The sequence below is a fragment of the Carcharhinus amblyrhynchos genome, unplaced genomic scaffold (genome assembly GCF_965287045.1).
Source record: "Carcharhinus amblyrhynchos unplaced genomic scaffold, sCarAmb.v2.hapA chromosome_1426, whole genome shotgun sequence".
Lineage (NCBI taxonomy): Eukaryota > Metazoa > Chordata > Chondrichthyes > Carcharhiniformes > Carcharhinidae > Carcharhinus > Carcharhinus amblyrhynchos.
In genome coordinates this window covers 6,194-19,387 of record NW_027651166.1, presented here as the reverse complement: position 1 = coordinate 19,387, position 13,194 = coordinate 6,194, and the positions used below count along the sequence as shown (strand labels likewise).

The 13,194-nt window shown below is 56.3% G+C and overlaps 1 protein-coding gene across 1 annotated transcript; it reads left to right on the top strand.

Moving 5' to 3' along the window:
* Window positions 1-1,270: 1,270 nt before the first annotated feature.
* LOC145340787 (V-type proton ATPase 116 kDa subunit a 4-like) lies at window positions 1,271-11,225 on the top strand (the record flags this gene model as incomplete). Its single annotated transcript, XM_080185250.1, has 4 exons — window positions 1,271-1,363; window positions 2,322-2,439; window positions 9,755-9,926; window positions 10,933-11,225. Coding segments are annotated over 4 exons (477 nt in total), but the record flags the coding sequence as incomplete, so codon positions are not given.
* Window positions 11,226-13,194: the final 1,969 nt, after the last annotated feature.

Sequence of the window (13,194 nt, the reverse complement as noted above, 5' to 3'; positions counted from 1 at the left end):
TATGTTTATCCCGACGGGAGAAGGTGGAAGAGAGAATGTCCGGGGTGTGTGGGGGGGGGTCCTTGATTATACCGGCTGCTTTTCCCCGAGGCAGCGGGAAGTGTAGACAGAGTCAATGGATGGGAGGCTGGTTTGTGTGATGGGATTGGGGGCTACATTCACCACCCTTTTGTAGTTCCTTGCGGTCTTGGGCAGAGCAGGATCCCAGACCGAGCTGTGATCCAACCAGAAAGAATGCTTTCTATGGGGGCATCTGTAAAAGTTGGTGAGAGTCCGTAGCGGACATGCCAAATTTCCTTAGTCTTCTGAGAAAGTAGAGGTGTTGGTGGGGCTTTCTTAACTATAGTGTCAGCGTGGGGGGGACCAGGACAGGTTGTTGGTGATCTGGACACCTAAAAACATGAAGCCCTCGACCCTTTCTACTCCATCCCCGTTGATGTAGACAGGGACATGTTCCCCTTTACACTTCCTGAAGTCGATGAGAATCTCCTTGGTTTTGTTGACATTGAGGGAGAGATTATTGTTGCTGAACCAGTTCACCAGATTCTCGATCTCATTCCCGTTCTCTGTCCCGTCATTGTTTGAGATCCGACCCACTACGGTGGGGTCATCAGCAAACTGGAAAATGGAATGGGAGGGGAATTTGTCCGCACGGTGATGGGTGTATAAGGAGTATAGTAGGGGCTGAGAACACAGCCTTGTGGGGCCCCGGTGTTGGGGATGATGGTGGAGGAGGTGTTGTTGCCGATCCTTACTGATTGTGGTCTGTGAGTTCGGAAGTTCAGGATCCAGTCACAGAGGGAGATGTTCCCTAGTTAGTGTGTTACTCGTTCAGTTAAAGTTCCTGATTATTTAAATAAAGCATCACTTGAAGCAAGTGTCAGATCTTTGTATTAATAAACTTCCAACTGTTAATTAAGAACAGATAACATCTTCCCAAATAACGAACCAGTTATTAAAGGGGATTAAACTCTGTGTCATAACACGAACTTCGAAGCTTGTCTCCTCCTGGGAACCTCGAACCCCTCATTTAAACTCTTCCTCTTCAGTTTCCCATTGTGACCAACTTGCCTCAGGAAAATATCTCTTTGCACTGTAGCTTGTTTCCACAGCATACCCAGCATCAGGGACAAGTTACTCCTTCCAATTTATAATCCTTTTTTTAAATCTAACCGGCGGAGATCACTGCCTAATATGTACAAATCATTGCGATGTTTACCTCTGGCTGAGCTGTCTGTGAGAATTCAAATATTCACCGTTCTGTTTGCAGGGAGGATATCGAAGATTGAGCGAAGATTGCGGAAACTCGATAAACCGGAACGAAGGCAGCATGGAGAACGATGATTCAAATCTTCCGGATGATGTGAGTGTAGAGGGAGCTTTACTCTGTATCTAACCCCGTGCTGTATCTGTCCTGGGAGTGTTTGATGGGGGACAGTGTAGAGGGAGCTTTACTCTGTATCTAACCCTGTGCTGTACCTGTCCTGGGAGTGTTTGATGGGGGACAGTGTAGAGGGAGCTTTACTCTGTATCTAACCCCGTGCTGTACCTGCCCTGGGAGTGTTTGATGGGGGACAGTGTAGAGGGAGCTTTACTCTGTATCTAACCCCGTGCTGTACCTGTCCTGGGAGTGTTTGATGGGGGGACAGTGTAGAGGGAGCTTTACTCTGTATCTAACCCCGTGCTGTACCTGTCCTGGGAGTGTTTGATGGGGGGACAGTGTAGAGGGAGCTTTACTCTGTATCTAACCCCGTGCTGTACCTGTCCGGGGAGTGTTTGATGGGGACAGTGTAGAGGGAGCTTTACTCTGTATCTAACCCCGTGCTGTACCTGTCCTGGGAGTGTTTGATGGGGGGACAGTGTAGAGGGAGCTTTACTCTGTATCTAACCCCGTGCTGTACCTGTCCTGGGAGTGTTTGATGGGGGGACAGTGTAGAGGGAGCTTTACTCTGTATCTAACCCCGTGCTGTACCTGTCCTGGGAGTGTTTGATGGGGACAGTGTAGAGGGAGCTTTACTCTGTATCTAACCCCGTGCTGTACCTGTCCTGGGAGTGTTTGATGGGGGACAGTGTAGAGGGAGCTTTACTCTGTATCTAACCCCGTGCTGTACCTGTCCTGGGAGTGTTTGATAACCCCGTGCTGTACCTGTCCGTGTGGGGTATGTGTTTGTGATGGGGGACAGTGTAGAGGGAGCTTTACTCTGTATCTAACCCCGTGCTGTACCTGTCCTGGGAGTGTTTGATGGGGGGACAGTGTAGAGGGAGATTTACTCTGTATCTAACCCTGTGCGATGGCTGACTGGCTCCTTCCCTGTTTCCAGTTTGACAGCGCGGATGTCTTTATGAAACAGGCCATTCACACCATCGAATACTGTCTCAGTTGTATCTCTAACACCGCGTCCTACCTCCGCCTCTGGGCGTTGAGTCTGGCTCATGCTGGTAAGTTTAACTTCCCGGATGTTTCCGCGTGGTTGGAGGTGGGGATGGGAGGAGAGTGTGGGGGGGGGGAGGTGGTGGGGAGGGTGGGGGGGTGGGGATGGGAGGGTGGGGGGGGGGAGGTGGTGGGGATGGGAGGGTGGGGGGGGTGGGGATGGGAGGGTGGGGGGGGGAGGTGGTGGGGATGGGAGGGTGGGGGGGGTGGGGATGGGAGGGGGGGTGGGGGGAGGGGCGGGTTGGGGGGGGTGAGGGGATGGGGGGTGGGGGAGAGGGTGGGGGAGGGGTGGGTTGGGGGGGTGAGGGGGAGGGTGGGGGAGTGGGGATGGGGGGTTGGGGGAGGGGCGGGTTGGGGGGTGAGGGGGAGGGTGGGGGGGTGGGGATGGGGAGGGGCGGAGGTGGGAGGAGGGGGGTGTGGGGGTGGGTGGGAGGGTGAGGGGAAGGAGGGGGTTGTGGGGGGGAGGGGGGGCGGAGAGGGGGGGTTGGGGGTGAGGGGGGGTGGTGGGGGTCGGGGGGGTGGTGGGGGGGTGGGTTGGGGAGGGGGGGCGGTGAGGGGGGGAGGGGGGGTTGGGGGGGAGGGGGGGTTGGGGGGAGGGGGGGCGGTGAGGGGGGGAGGGGGGGTTGGGGGTGAGGGGGGGTGGTGAGGGGGGGAGGGGGGGAGGGGGGGCGGTGAGGGGGGGTGGGGGGGTTGGGGGTGAGGGGGGGAGGGGGGGTTGGGGGTGAGGGGGGGTGGTGGGGGTCGGGGGGGTGGTGGGGGGGGGTGGGTTGGGGAGGGGGGTTTTGGAGACCCTGTGGTGGTGCCCAGGGAGCGCAGAGATGGCAGGTGAAGGTTTGTTGGGGGGGCAGTGCCCCCTCGCTGATGTGGCAGTGGGAGGGGGGGGGCAGTCTGTGACCTCTCACCCCCCCCCCAGTGCAGGCCAGGCTGGCCCAGTGCCAGCGGGCTGGAGAGGTGCGGAGAGACGGGAGTGGGGAGTTCGAGAGGGCGGATTGTTCTGGAAAACTCAACTCAGCTCAAAATTAATAATCCCCAGGGCCAGTGCGGGGTCATCACGGACTGTGTCCGGAAAAGGGGTGTTCAGACAAGTCACTGAAGGTTTTTGAGGAGCTGAAAGAGATTTGATTTGATTTATTATTGTCCCCGTGTATTGGGATACAGTGAAAAGTATTGTTTCTCGCGCACTATACAGACAAAGCATACCATTCATAGAGAAGGAAAGGAGAGGGTGCAGAATGTCGTGTTACAGTCACAGCGAGAGTGTAGAGAAAGATCAACTTAATATTGGATTTATTGTTGTCACGTGTATTGGGATACAGTGAAAAGTTTTGTTTCTCGCGCACTATACAGGCAAAGCATACCGTTCATAGAGTACAGAGGGGAGAAGGAAAGGAGAGGGTGCAGAATGTAGTGTTACAGTCACAGCGAGGGTGTAGAGAAATAGGAGCTTAAGTATTTGGGTAGCACAGTGGGTTAGCGCTGCTGCCTCACGGCGCCAGGGACCCGGGTTCGATTCCCGGCTCGGGTCACTGTCTGCGCGTTCTCCCCATGTCTGCGTGGGTTTCCTCCGGGTGCTCCGGTTTCCTCCCACAGTCCAAAGATGTGCGGGTGAGATGGATTGGCCGTGCTAAACTGACCCGAGTGTCAGGGCACTAGGAGGGTAAATGTGTGAGGTTATGGGATAGGGTGGGATCTGCTCAATGGGCCAAATGGCCTCCTTCTGTACTACAGGGTGTCTGTGATTCCGTGATATGGGAGGTCCATTCAAAAGTGCAACCACAATAATCTCTCCCTCAGTGTTAACAAATCGACTTCAGGAAGTGTAAAGGGGAACATGTCCCTGTCTACATCAACGGGGATGGAGTAGAAAGGATCGAGAGCTTCACGTTTCTAGGTGTCCAGATCACCAACAACCTGTCCTTGTCCCCCCCATGCCGACACTATAGTTAAGAAAGCCCCACCAACGCCTCTACTTTCTCAGAAGACTAAGGAAATTTGGCATGTCCGCTACGGACTCTCACCAACTTTTACAGATGCCCCATAGAAAGCATTCTTTCTGGTTGTATCACAGCTCGGTCTGGGCTCCTGCTCTGCCCAAGACCGCAAGGAACTACAAAAGGGTGGTGAATGTAGCCCCAATCCATCACACAAACCAGCCTCCCATCCATTGACTCCGTCTACACTTCCCGCTGCCTCGGGGAAAAGCAGCCGGTATAATTAAGGACCCCCCCACACACACCCCGGACATTCTCTCTTCCACCTTCTTCCATCGGGAAAAAGATACAAAAGTCTGAGGTCCCGTACCGACCGACTTCTTCCCTGCTGCTGTCAGACTTTTGAATGGACCGACCTCGCATTAAGCTGATCTTTCTCTACACCCTCGCTGTGACTGTAACACTACATTCTGCACCCTCTCCTTTCCTTCTCCCGTCTGTACTCTATGAACGGTATGATACGTCTGCATAGTGCACAAGAAACAATACTTTTCACTGAATCCCAGTACATGTGACAATAATAAACCAAAGAATCTGCCATACACAGCCTGGGAAGGTCGTGAGGCTGGAAACCTTACAGAACTGTGCACGGTGCTCCGAGTGTGGGTCTAACCGAGGGATACGGAGACTGGAACTGTGCACGGTGCTCCCAGTGTGGGTCTAACCGAGGGATACGGAGACTGGAACTGTGCACGGTGCTCCCAGTGTGGGTCTAACCGAGGGATACGGAGACTGCAACTGTGCACGGTGCTCCCAGTGTGGGTCTAACCGAGGGATAGGGAGACTGGAACTGTGCACGGTGCTCCCAGTGTGGGTCTAATCGAGGGATACGGAGACTGGAACTGTGCACGGTGCTCCCAGTGTGGGTCTAACCGAGGGATAGGGAGACTGGAACTGTGCACGGTGCTCCCAGTGTGGGTCTAACTGAGGGATACGGAGACTGGAACTGTGCACGGTGCTCCCAGTGTGGGTCTAACTGAGGGATACGGAGACTGGAACTGTGCACGGTGCTCCCAGTGTGGGTCTAACCGAGGGATACGGAGACTGGAACTGTGCACGGTGCTCCCAGTGTGGGTCTAATCGAGGGATACGGAGACTGGAACTGTGCACGGTGCTCCCAGTGTGGGTCTAACCGAGGGATATGGAGACTGGAACTGTGCACGGTGCTCCCAGTGTGGGTCTAACCGAGGGATACGGAGACTGGAACTGTGCACGGTGCTCCCAGTGTGGGTCTAATCGAGGGATACGGAGACTGGAACTGTGCACGGTGCTCCCAGTGTGGGTCTAACCGAGGGATACGGAGACTGGAACTGTGCACGGTGCTCCCAGTGTGGTCTAACCGAGGGATACGGAGACTGGAACTGTGCACGGTGCTCCCAGTGTGGGTCTAACCGAGGGATATGGAGACTGGAACTGTGCACGGTGCTCCCAGTGTGGGTCTAACCGAGGGATACGGAGACTGGAACTGTGCACGGTGCTCCCAGTGTGGGTCTAATCGAGGGATACGGAGACTGGAACTGTGCACGGTGCTCCCAGTGTGGGTCTGACTGAGGGGATATGGAGACCGGAACTGTGCACGGTGCTCCCAGTGTGGGTCTAACCGAGGGATATGGAGACCGGAACTGTGCACGGTGCTCCCAGTGTGGGTCTAACCGAGGGATACGGAGACTGGAACTGTGCACGGTGCTCCCAGTGTGGGTCTAACCGAGGGATACGGAGACTGGAACTGTGCACGGTGCTCCCAGTGTGGGTCTAACCGAGGGATACGGAGACTGGAACTGTGCACGGTGCTCCCAGTGTGGGTCTAATCGAGGGATACGGAGACTGGAACTGTGCACGGTGCTCCCAGTGTGGGTCTGACTGAGGGATACGGAGACTGGAACTGTGCACGGTGCTCCCAGTGTGGGTCTGACTGAGGGGATATGGAGACCAGAACTGTGCACGGTGCTCCCAGTGTGGGTCTAACCGAGGGATACGGAGACTGGAACTGTGCACGGTGCTCCCAGTGTGGGTCTAACCGAGGGATACGGAGACCGGAACTGTGCACGGTGCTCCCAGTGTGGGTCTAACCGAGGGATAGGGAGACTGGAACTGTGCACGGTGCTCCCAGTGTGGGTCTAACCGAGGGATATGGAGACTGGAACTGTGCACGGTGCTCCGAGTGTGGGTCTAACCGAGGGATATGGAGACTGGAACTGTGCACGGTGCTCCGAGTGTGGGTCTGACTGAGGGGATATGGAGACTGGAACTGTGCACGGTGCTCCCAGTGTGGGTCTAACCGAGGGGATATGGAGACCGGAACTGTGCACGGTGCTCCCAGTGTGGGTCTAACCGAGGGGATATGGAGACCGGAACTGTGCACGGTGCTCCCAGTGTGGGTCTAACCGAGGGATATGGAGACTGGAACTGTGCACGGTGCTCCCAGTGTGGGTCTAACCGAGGGATACGGAGACTGGAACTGTGCACAGTGCTCCCAGTGTGGGTCTAACCGAGGGATATGGAGACTGGAACTGTGCACGGTGCTCCCAGTGTGGGTCTAACCGAGGGATACGGAGACTGGAACTGTGCACGGTGCTCCCAGTGTGGGTCTGACTGAGGGGATATGGAGACTGGAACTGTGCACGGTGCTCCCAGTGTGGGTCTAACCGAGGGGATATGGAGACTGGAACTGTGCACGGTGCTCCCAGTGTGGGTCTAATCGAGGGATACGGAGACTGGAACTGTGCACGGTGCTCCGAGTGTGGGTCTGACTGAGGGGATATGGAGACCGGAACTGTGCACGGTGCTCCCAGTGTGGGTCTAACCGAGGGATACGGAGACTGGAACTGTGCACGGTGCTCCCAGTGTGGGTCTAACCGAGGGATACGGAGACTGCAACTGTGCACGGTGCTCCCAGTGTGGGTCTAACCGAGGGATACGGAGACTGGAACTGTGCACGGTGCTCCCAGTGTGGGTCTAATCGAGGGATACGGAGACTGGAACTGTGCACGGTGCTCCCAGTGTGGGTCTAACCGAGGGTTATGGAGACTGGAACTGTGCACGGTGCTCCCAGTGTGGGTCTAACCGAGGGTTATGGAGACTGGAACTGTGCACGGTGCTCCCAGTGTGGGTCTAACCGAGGGTTATGCAGACTGGAACTGTGCACGGTGCTCCCAGTGTGGGTCTAACCGAGGGTTATGGAGACTGGAACTGTGCACGGTGCTCCGAGTGTGGGTCTAACCGAGGGATACGGAGACTGGAACTGTGCACGGTGCTCCCAGTGTGGGTCTAACCGAGGGTTATGGAGACTGGAACTGTGCACGGTGCTCCGAGTGTGGGTCTAACCGAGGGATGCGGAGACTGGAACTGTGCACGGTGCTCCCAGTGTGGGTCTAATCGAGGGATACGGAGACCGGAACTGTGCACGGTGCTCCCAGTGTGGGTCTAATCGAGGGATACGGAGACCGGAACTGTGCACGGTGCTCCCAGTGTGGGTCTAACCGAGGGATACGGAGACTGGAACTGTGCACGGTGCTCCCAGTGTGGGTCTAACCGAGGGATAGGGAGACTGGAACTGTGCACGGTGCTCCCAGTGTGGGTCTAATCGAGGGATACGGAGACTGGAACTGTGCACGGTGCTCCGAGTGTGGGTCTAACCGAGGGATATGGAGACTGGAACTGTGCACGGTGCTCCCAGTGTGGGTCTGACTGAGGGGATATGGAGACCGGAACTGTGCACGGTGCTCCCAGTGTGGGTCTAACCGAGGGATATGGAGACCGGAACTGTGCACGGTGCTCCCAGTGTGGGTCTAACCGAGGGATAGGGAGACTGGAACTGTGCACGGTGCTCCCAGTGTGGGTCTAACCGAGGGATAGGGAGACTGGAACTGTGCACGGTGCTCCCAGTGTGGGTCTAACCGAGGGATACGGAGACTGGAACTGTGCACGGTGCTCCCAGTGTGGTCTAACCGAGGGATAGGGAGACTGGAACTGTGCACGGTGCTCCCAGTGTGGGTCTAACCGAGGGATATGGAGACTGGAACTGTGCACGGTGCTCCCAGTGTGGGTCTAACCGAGGGATACGGAGACTGGAACTGTGCACGGTGCTCCCAGTGTGGGTCTAACCGAGGGATACGGAGACTGGAACTGTGCACGGTGCTCCCAGTGTGGGTCTAACCGAGGGATAGGGAGACTGGAACTGTGCACGGTGCTCCCAGTGTGGGTCTAACCGAGGGATACGGAGACTGGAACTGTGTACTGTGCTCCCAGTGTGGGTCTGACTGAGGGATATGGAGACTGGAACTGTGCACGGTGCTCCCAGTGTGGGTCTGACCGAGGGATACGGAGACTGGAACTGTGCACGGTGCTCCCAGTGTGGGTCTAACCGAGGGATACTGAGACTGGAACTGTGCACGGTGCTCCCAGTGTGGGTCTGACCGAGGGATACGGAGACTGGAACTGTGCACGGTGCTCCCAGTGTGGGTCTAACCGAGGGGATACGGAGACTGGAACTGTGCACGGTGCTCCCAGTGTGGGTCTAACCGAGGGATAGGGAGACTGGAACTGTGCACGGTGCTCCCAGTGTGGGTCTAACCGAGGGATAGGGAGACTGGAACTGTGCACGGTGCTCCCAATGTGGGTCTAACCGAGGGATAGGGAGACTGGAACTGTGCACGGTGCTCCCAGTGTGGGTCTAACCGAGGGATACGGAGACTGGAACTGTGCACGGTGCTCCCAGTGTGGGTCTAACCGAGGGATACGGAGACTGGAACTGTGCACGGTGCTCCCAGTGTGGGTCTAACCGAGGGATACGGAGACTGGAACTGTGCACGGTGCTCCCAGTGTGGGTCTAACCGAGGGATAGGGAGACTGGAACTGTGCACGGTGCTCCCAGTGTGGGTCTAACCGAGGGATATGGAGACTGGAACTGTGCACGGTGCTCCCAGTGTGGGTCTAACTGAGGGATACAGAGACCGGAACTGTGCACGGTGCTCCCAGTGTGGGTCTAACTGAGGGATACAGAGACCGGAACTGTGCACGGTGCTCCCAGTGTGGGTCTGACCGAGGGATACGGAGACTGGAACTGTGCACGGTGCTCCCAGTGTGGGTCTGACCGAGGGATACGGAGACCGGAACCGTGCACGGTGCTCCCAGTGTGGGTCTAACTGGGGTTTGAGAGAACTTGGAGTTAAGGTGTGGATTTAGGCTGTGTGTCTCTCTGTGAAAATGGAGTTTGGTTTGCTGTTTTGCCCTGCAGTAGTTATCGGGGTAACACTGCTGTGATGTCAGCTGGGTGAATGGGACTGACACATCCTTCAGCATGTGACCTGTTTCTTTCTGGAACTTTCTCTAGAGCTCTCGGAAGTACTGTGGACCATGGTTCTCCGACAGGGATTCAAACGAACGCAGTATTTCTGGTCGATCGCCCTGTTCCTGGCCTTTGCATTCTTTGTTGTGCTAACAGTGGCAATTCTCCTCATCATGGAGGGGCTTTCTGCGTTCCTACACGCTCTCCGATTACACTGGTAGGTCACTGGGATCGGGAGTGAGCCAGGAGGCAGTGTGAACAGAGCACTACTCTGTATCTAACCCCGTGCTGTACCTGTCCTGGGAGTGTTTGATGGGGGGACAGTGTAGAGGGAGCTTTACTCTGTATCTAACCCCGTGCTGTACCTGTCCTGGGAGTGTTTGATGGGGAGACAGTGTAGAGGGAGCTTTACTCTGTATCTAACCCCGTGCTGTACCTGTCCTGGGAGTGTTTAATGGGTACAGTGTAGAGGGAGCTTTACTCTGTATCTAACCCCGTGCTGTACCTGTCCTGGGAGTGTTTGATGGGGGGACAGTGTAGAGGGAGCTTTACTCTGTATCTAACCTCGTGCTGTACCTGTCCTGGGAGTGTTTGATGGGGGGACAGTGTAGAGGGAGCTTTACTCTGTATCTAACCCCGTGCTGTACCTGTCCTGGGAGTGTTTGATGGGGGGACAGTGTAGAGGGAGCTTTACTCTGTATCTAACCCCGTGCTGTCCCTGTCCTGGGAGTGTTTGATGGGGGTACAGTGTAGAGGGAGCTTTACTCTGTATCTAACCCCGTGCTGTACCTGTCCTGGGAGTGTTTGATGGGGACAGTGTAGAGGGAGCTTTACTCTGTATCTAACCCCGTGCTGTACCTGTCCTGGGAGTGTTTGATGGGGGGACAGTGTAGAGGGAGCTTTACTCTGTATCTAACCCCGTGCTGTACCTGTCCTGGGAGTGTTTGATGGGGGACAGTGTAGAGGGAGCTTTACTCTGTATCTAACCCCGTGCTGTACCTGTCCTGGGAGTGTTTGATGGGGGGACAGTGTAGAGGGAGCTTTACTCTGTATCTAACCCTGTGCTGTACCTGTCCTGGGAGTGTTTGATGGGGGGACAGTGTAGAGGGAGCTTTACTCTGTATCTAACCCCGTGCTGTACCTGTCCTGGGAGTGTTTGATGGGGGGACAGTGTAGAGGGAGCTTTACTCTGTATCTAACCCCGTGTATTTTTAATCTATTAGGGTGGAGTTTCAGAATAAATTCTACGTTGGTTCGGGGTATATATTTGTGCCGTTCTCCTTCTCCCTTTTGTGTGTGGCTGATGGTTCGTCCTGAGGGAGTCAGCGAGGGTGAATCCAGCTTCTGGCCCCCTCCTCTGCAGTGACTAAGCGACGATGGACGTAGAGAAATCTGCCTCTCTCTGCCCTCCCCTCCCTCCCGCTGCACACTCTGAGCACTGTCTCCTGCATTATTTTTACACACAGTTGTCATTTGCAATTTGTATTACAATAAAATTTACTCCGACTTTCCAGAACTTCCTGTTCAGTCTCTTCTTCACAAACACCCCCCTCCCTATCCCTGTAACCCCCTCCAGCCCCTACACCCCCTCCCTATCCCTGTAACCCCCTCCAGCCCCTACACCCCCTCCCTATCTCTGTAACCCCCTCCAGCCCCCTGCACCCCCTCCCTATCTCTGTAACCTCCTCCCTATCTCTGTAACCTCCTCCAGCCCCCCTACACCCCCTCCCTATCCCTGTAACCCCCTCCAGCCCCTACACCCCCTCCCTATCTCTGTAACCTCCTCCAGCCCCTACACCCCCTCCCTATCTCTGTAACCTCCTCCAGCCCCTACACCCCCTCCCTATCCCTGTAACCTCCTCCAGCCCCTACACCCCCTCCCTATCTCTGTAACCTCCTCCCTATCTCTGTAACCTCCTCCAGCCCCTACACCCCCTCCCTATCCCTGTAACCTCCTCCAGCCCCTACACCCCCTCCCTATCTCTGTAACCTCCTCCCTATCCCTGTAACCTCCTCCAGCCCCTACACCCCCTCCCTATCCCTGTAACCTCCTCCAGCCCCTACACCCCCTCCCTATCTCTGTAACCTCCTCCCTATCTCTGTAACCTCCTCCAGCCCCTACACCCCCTCCCTATCCCTGTAACCTCCTCCAGCCCCTACACCCCCTCCCTATCCCTGTAACCCCCTCCAGCCCCTACACCCCTCCCTATCTCTGTAACCTCCTCCAGCCCCCTACACCCCCTCCCTATCTCTGTAACCTCCTCCAGTCCCTACACCCCCTCCCTATCTCTGTAACCCCCTCCAGCCCCTACACCCCCTCCCTATCTCTGTAACCCCCTCCAGCCCCTACACCCCCTCCCTATCTCTGTAACCTCCTCCAGCCCCCTACACCCCCTCCCTATCTCTGTAACCTCCTCCAGCCCCCTACACCCCTCCCTATCTCTGTAACCTCCTCCAGCCCCCTACACCCCCTCCCTATCTCTGTAACCTCCTCCAGCCCCTACACCCCCTCCCTATCTCTGTAACCTCCTCCAGCCCATACACCCCCTCCCTATCTCTGTAACCTCCTCCAGCCCCTACACCCCCTCCCTATCTCTGTAACCTCCTCCAGCCCCCTACACCCCCTCCCTATCTCTGTAACCTCCTCCAGTCCCTACACCCCCTCCCTATCTCTGTAACCCCCTCCAGCCCCTACACCCCCTCCCTATCTCTGTAACCCCCTCCAGCCCCTACACCCCCTCCCTATCTCTGTAACCTCCTCCAGCCCCCTACACCCCCTCCCTATCTCTGTAACCTCCTCCAGCCCCCTACACCCCTCCCTATCTCTGTAACCTCCTCCAGCCCCCTACACCCCCTCCCTATCTCTGTAACCTCCTCCAGCCCCTACACCCCCTCCCTATCTCTGTAACCTCCTCCAGCCCATACACCCCCTCCCTATCTGTGTAACCTCCTCCAGCCCCTACACCCTCCCTCCCTATCTCTGTAACCTCCTCCAGCCCCTACAACTCTCTCTCCATACTGCTCCCTACAGCAGTTCAATGGGCCTCCTCCTGTTCCTGTGTAACAGGCTGGAGAAGGGGCTGAATGGCCTCCTCCTGTTCCTGTGTAACAGGCTGGAGAAGGGGCTGAATGGCCTCTGCCTGTTCGGTATGGGTTTGTGAATGGTTCTGGGCCAGTCATGGTTCTCTCTCCAGCTGCTCTCTCCGTTCCGGGCTGTGTACAGATTGATTTGAGTCTCTCATTTCACAACAATCTGGGAGTGTTTGCCAAGTCTGCAAATCCCACTCACGCAGAGGAAGCCTTGTTCCAGTGGGAGTTGGGGGGGGGTGTGTGTGTGTGTGTGTGTGTGTGTGTGTGTGCTTACATTTGTGCGATTCTAACCCAGGTTGAATAGCTACTGCCTCCTGTTCCTTTGGGACCCTCAACTCACAGGCTGGCCTGTGTCTGGGGGAAGGAGATCTGTCTCGTTTTGTCTCTCTCTCTCC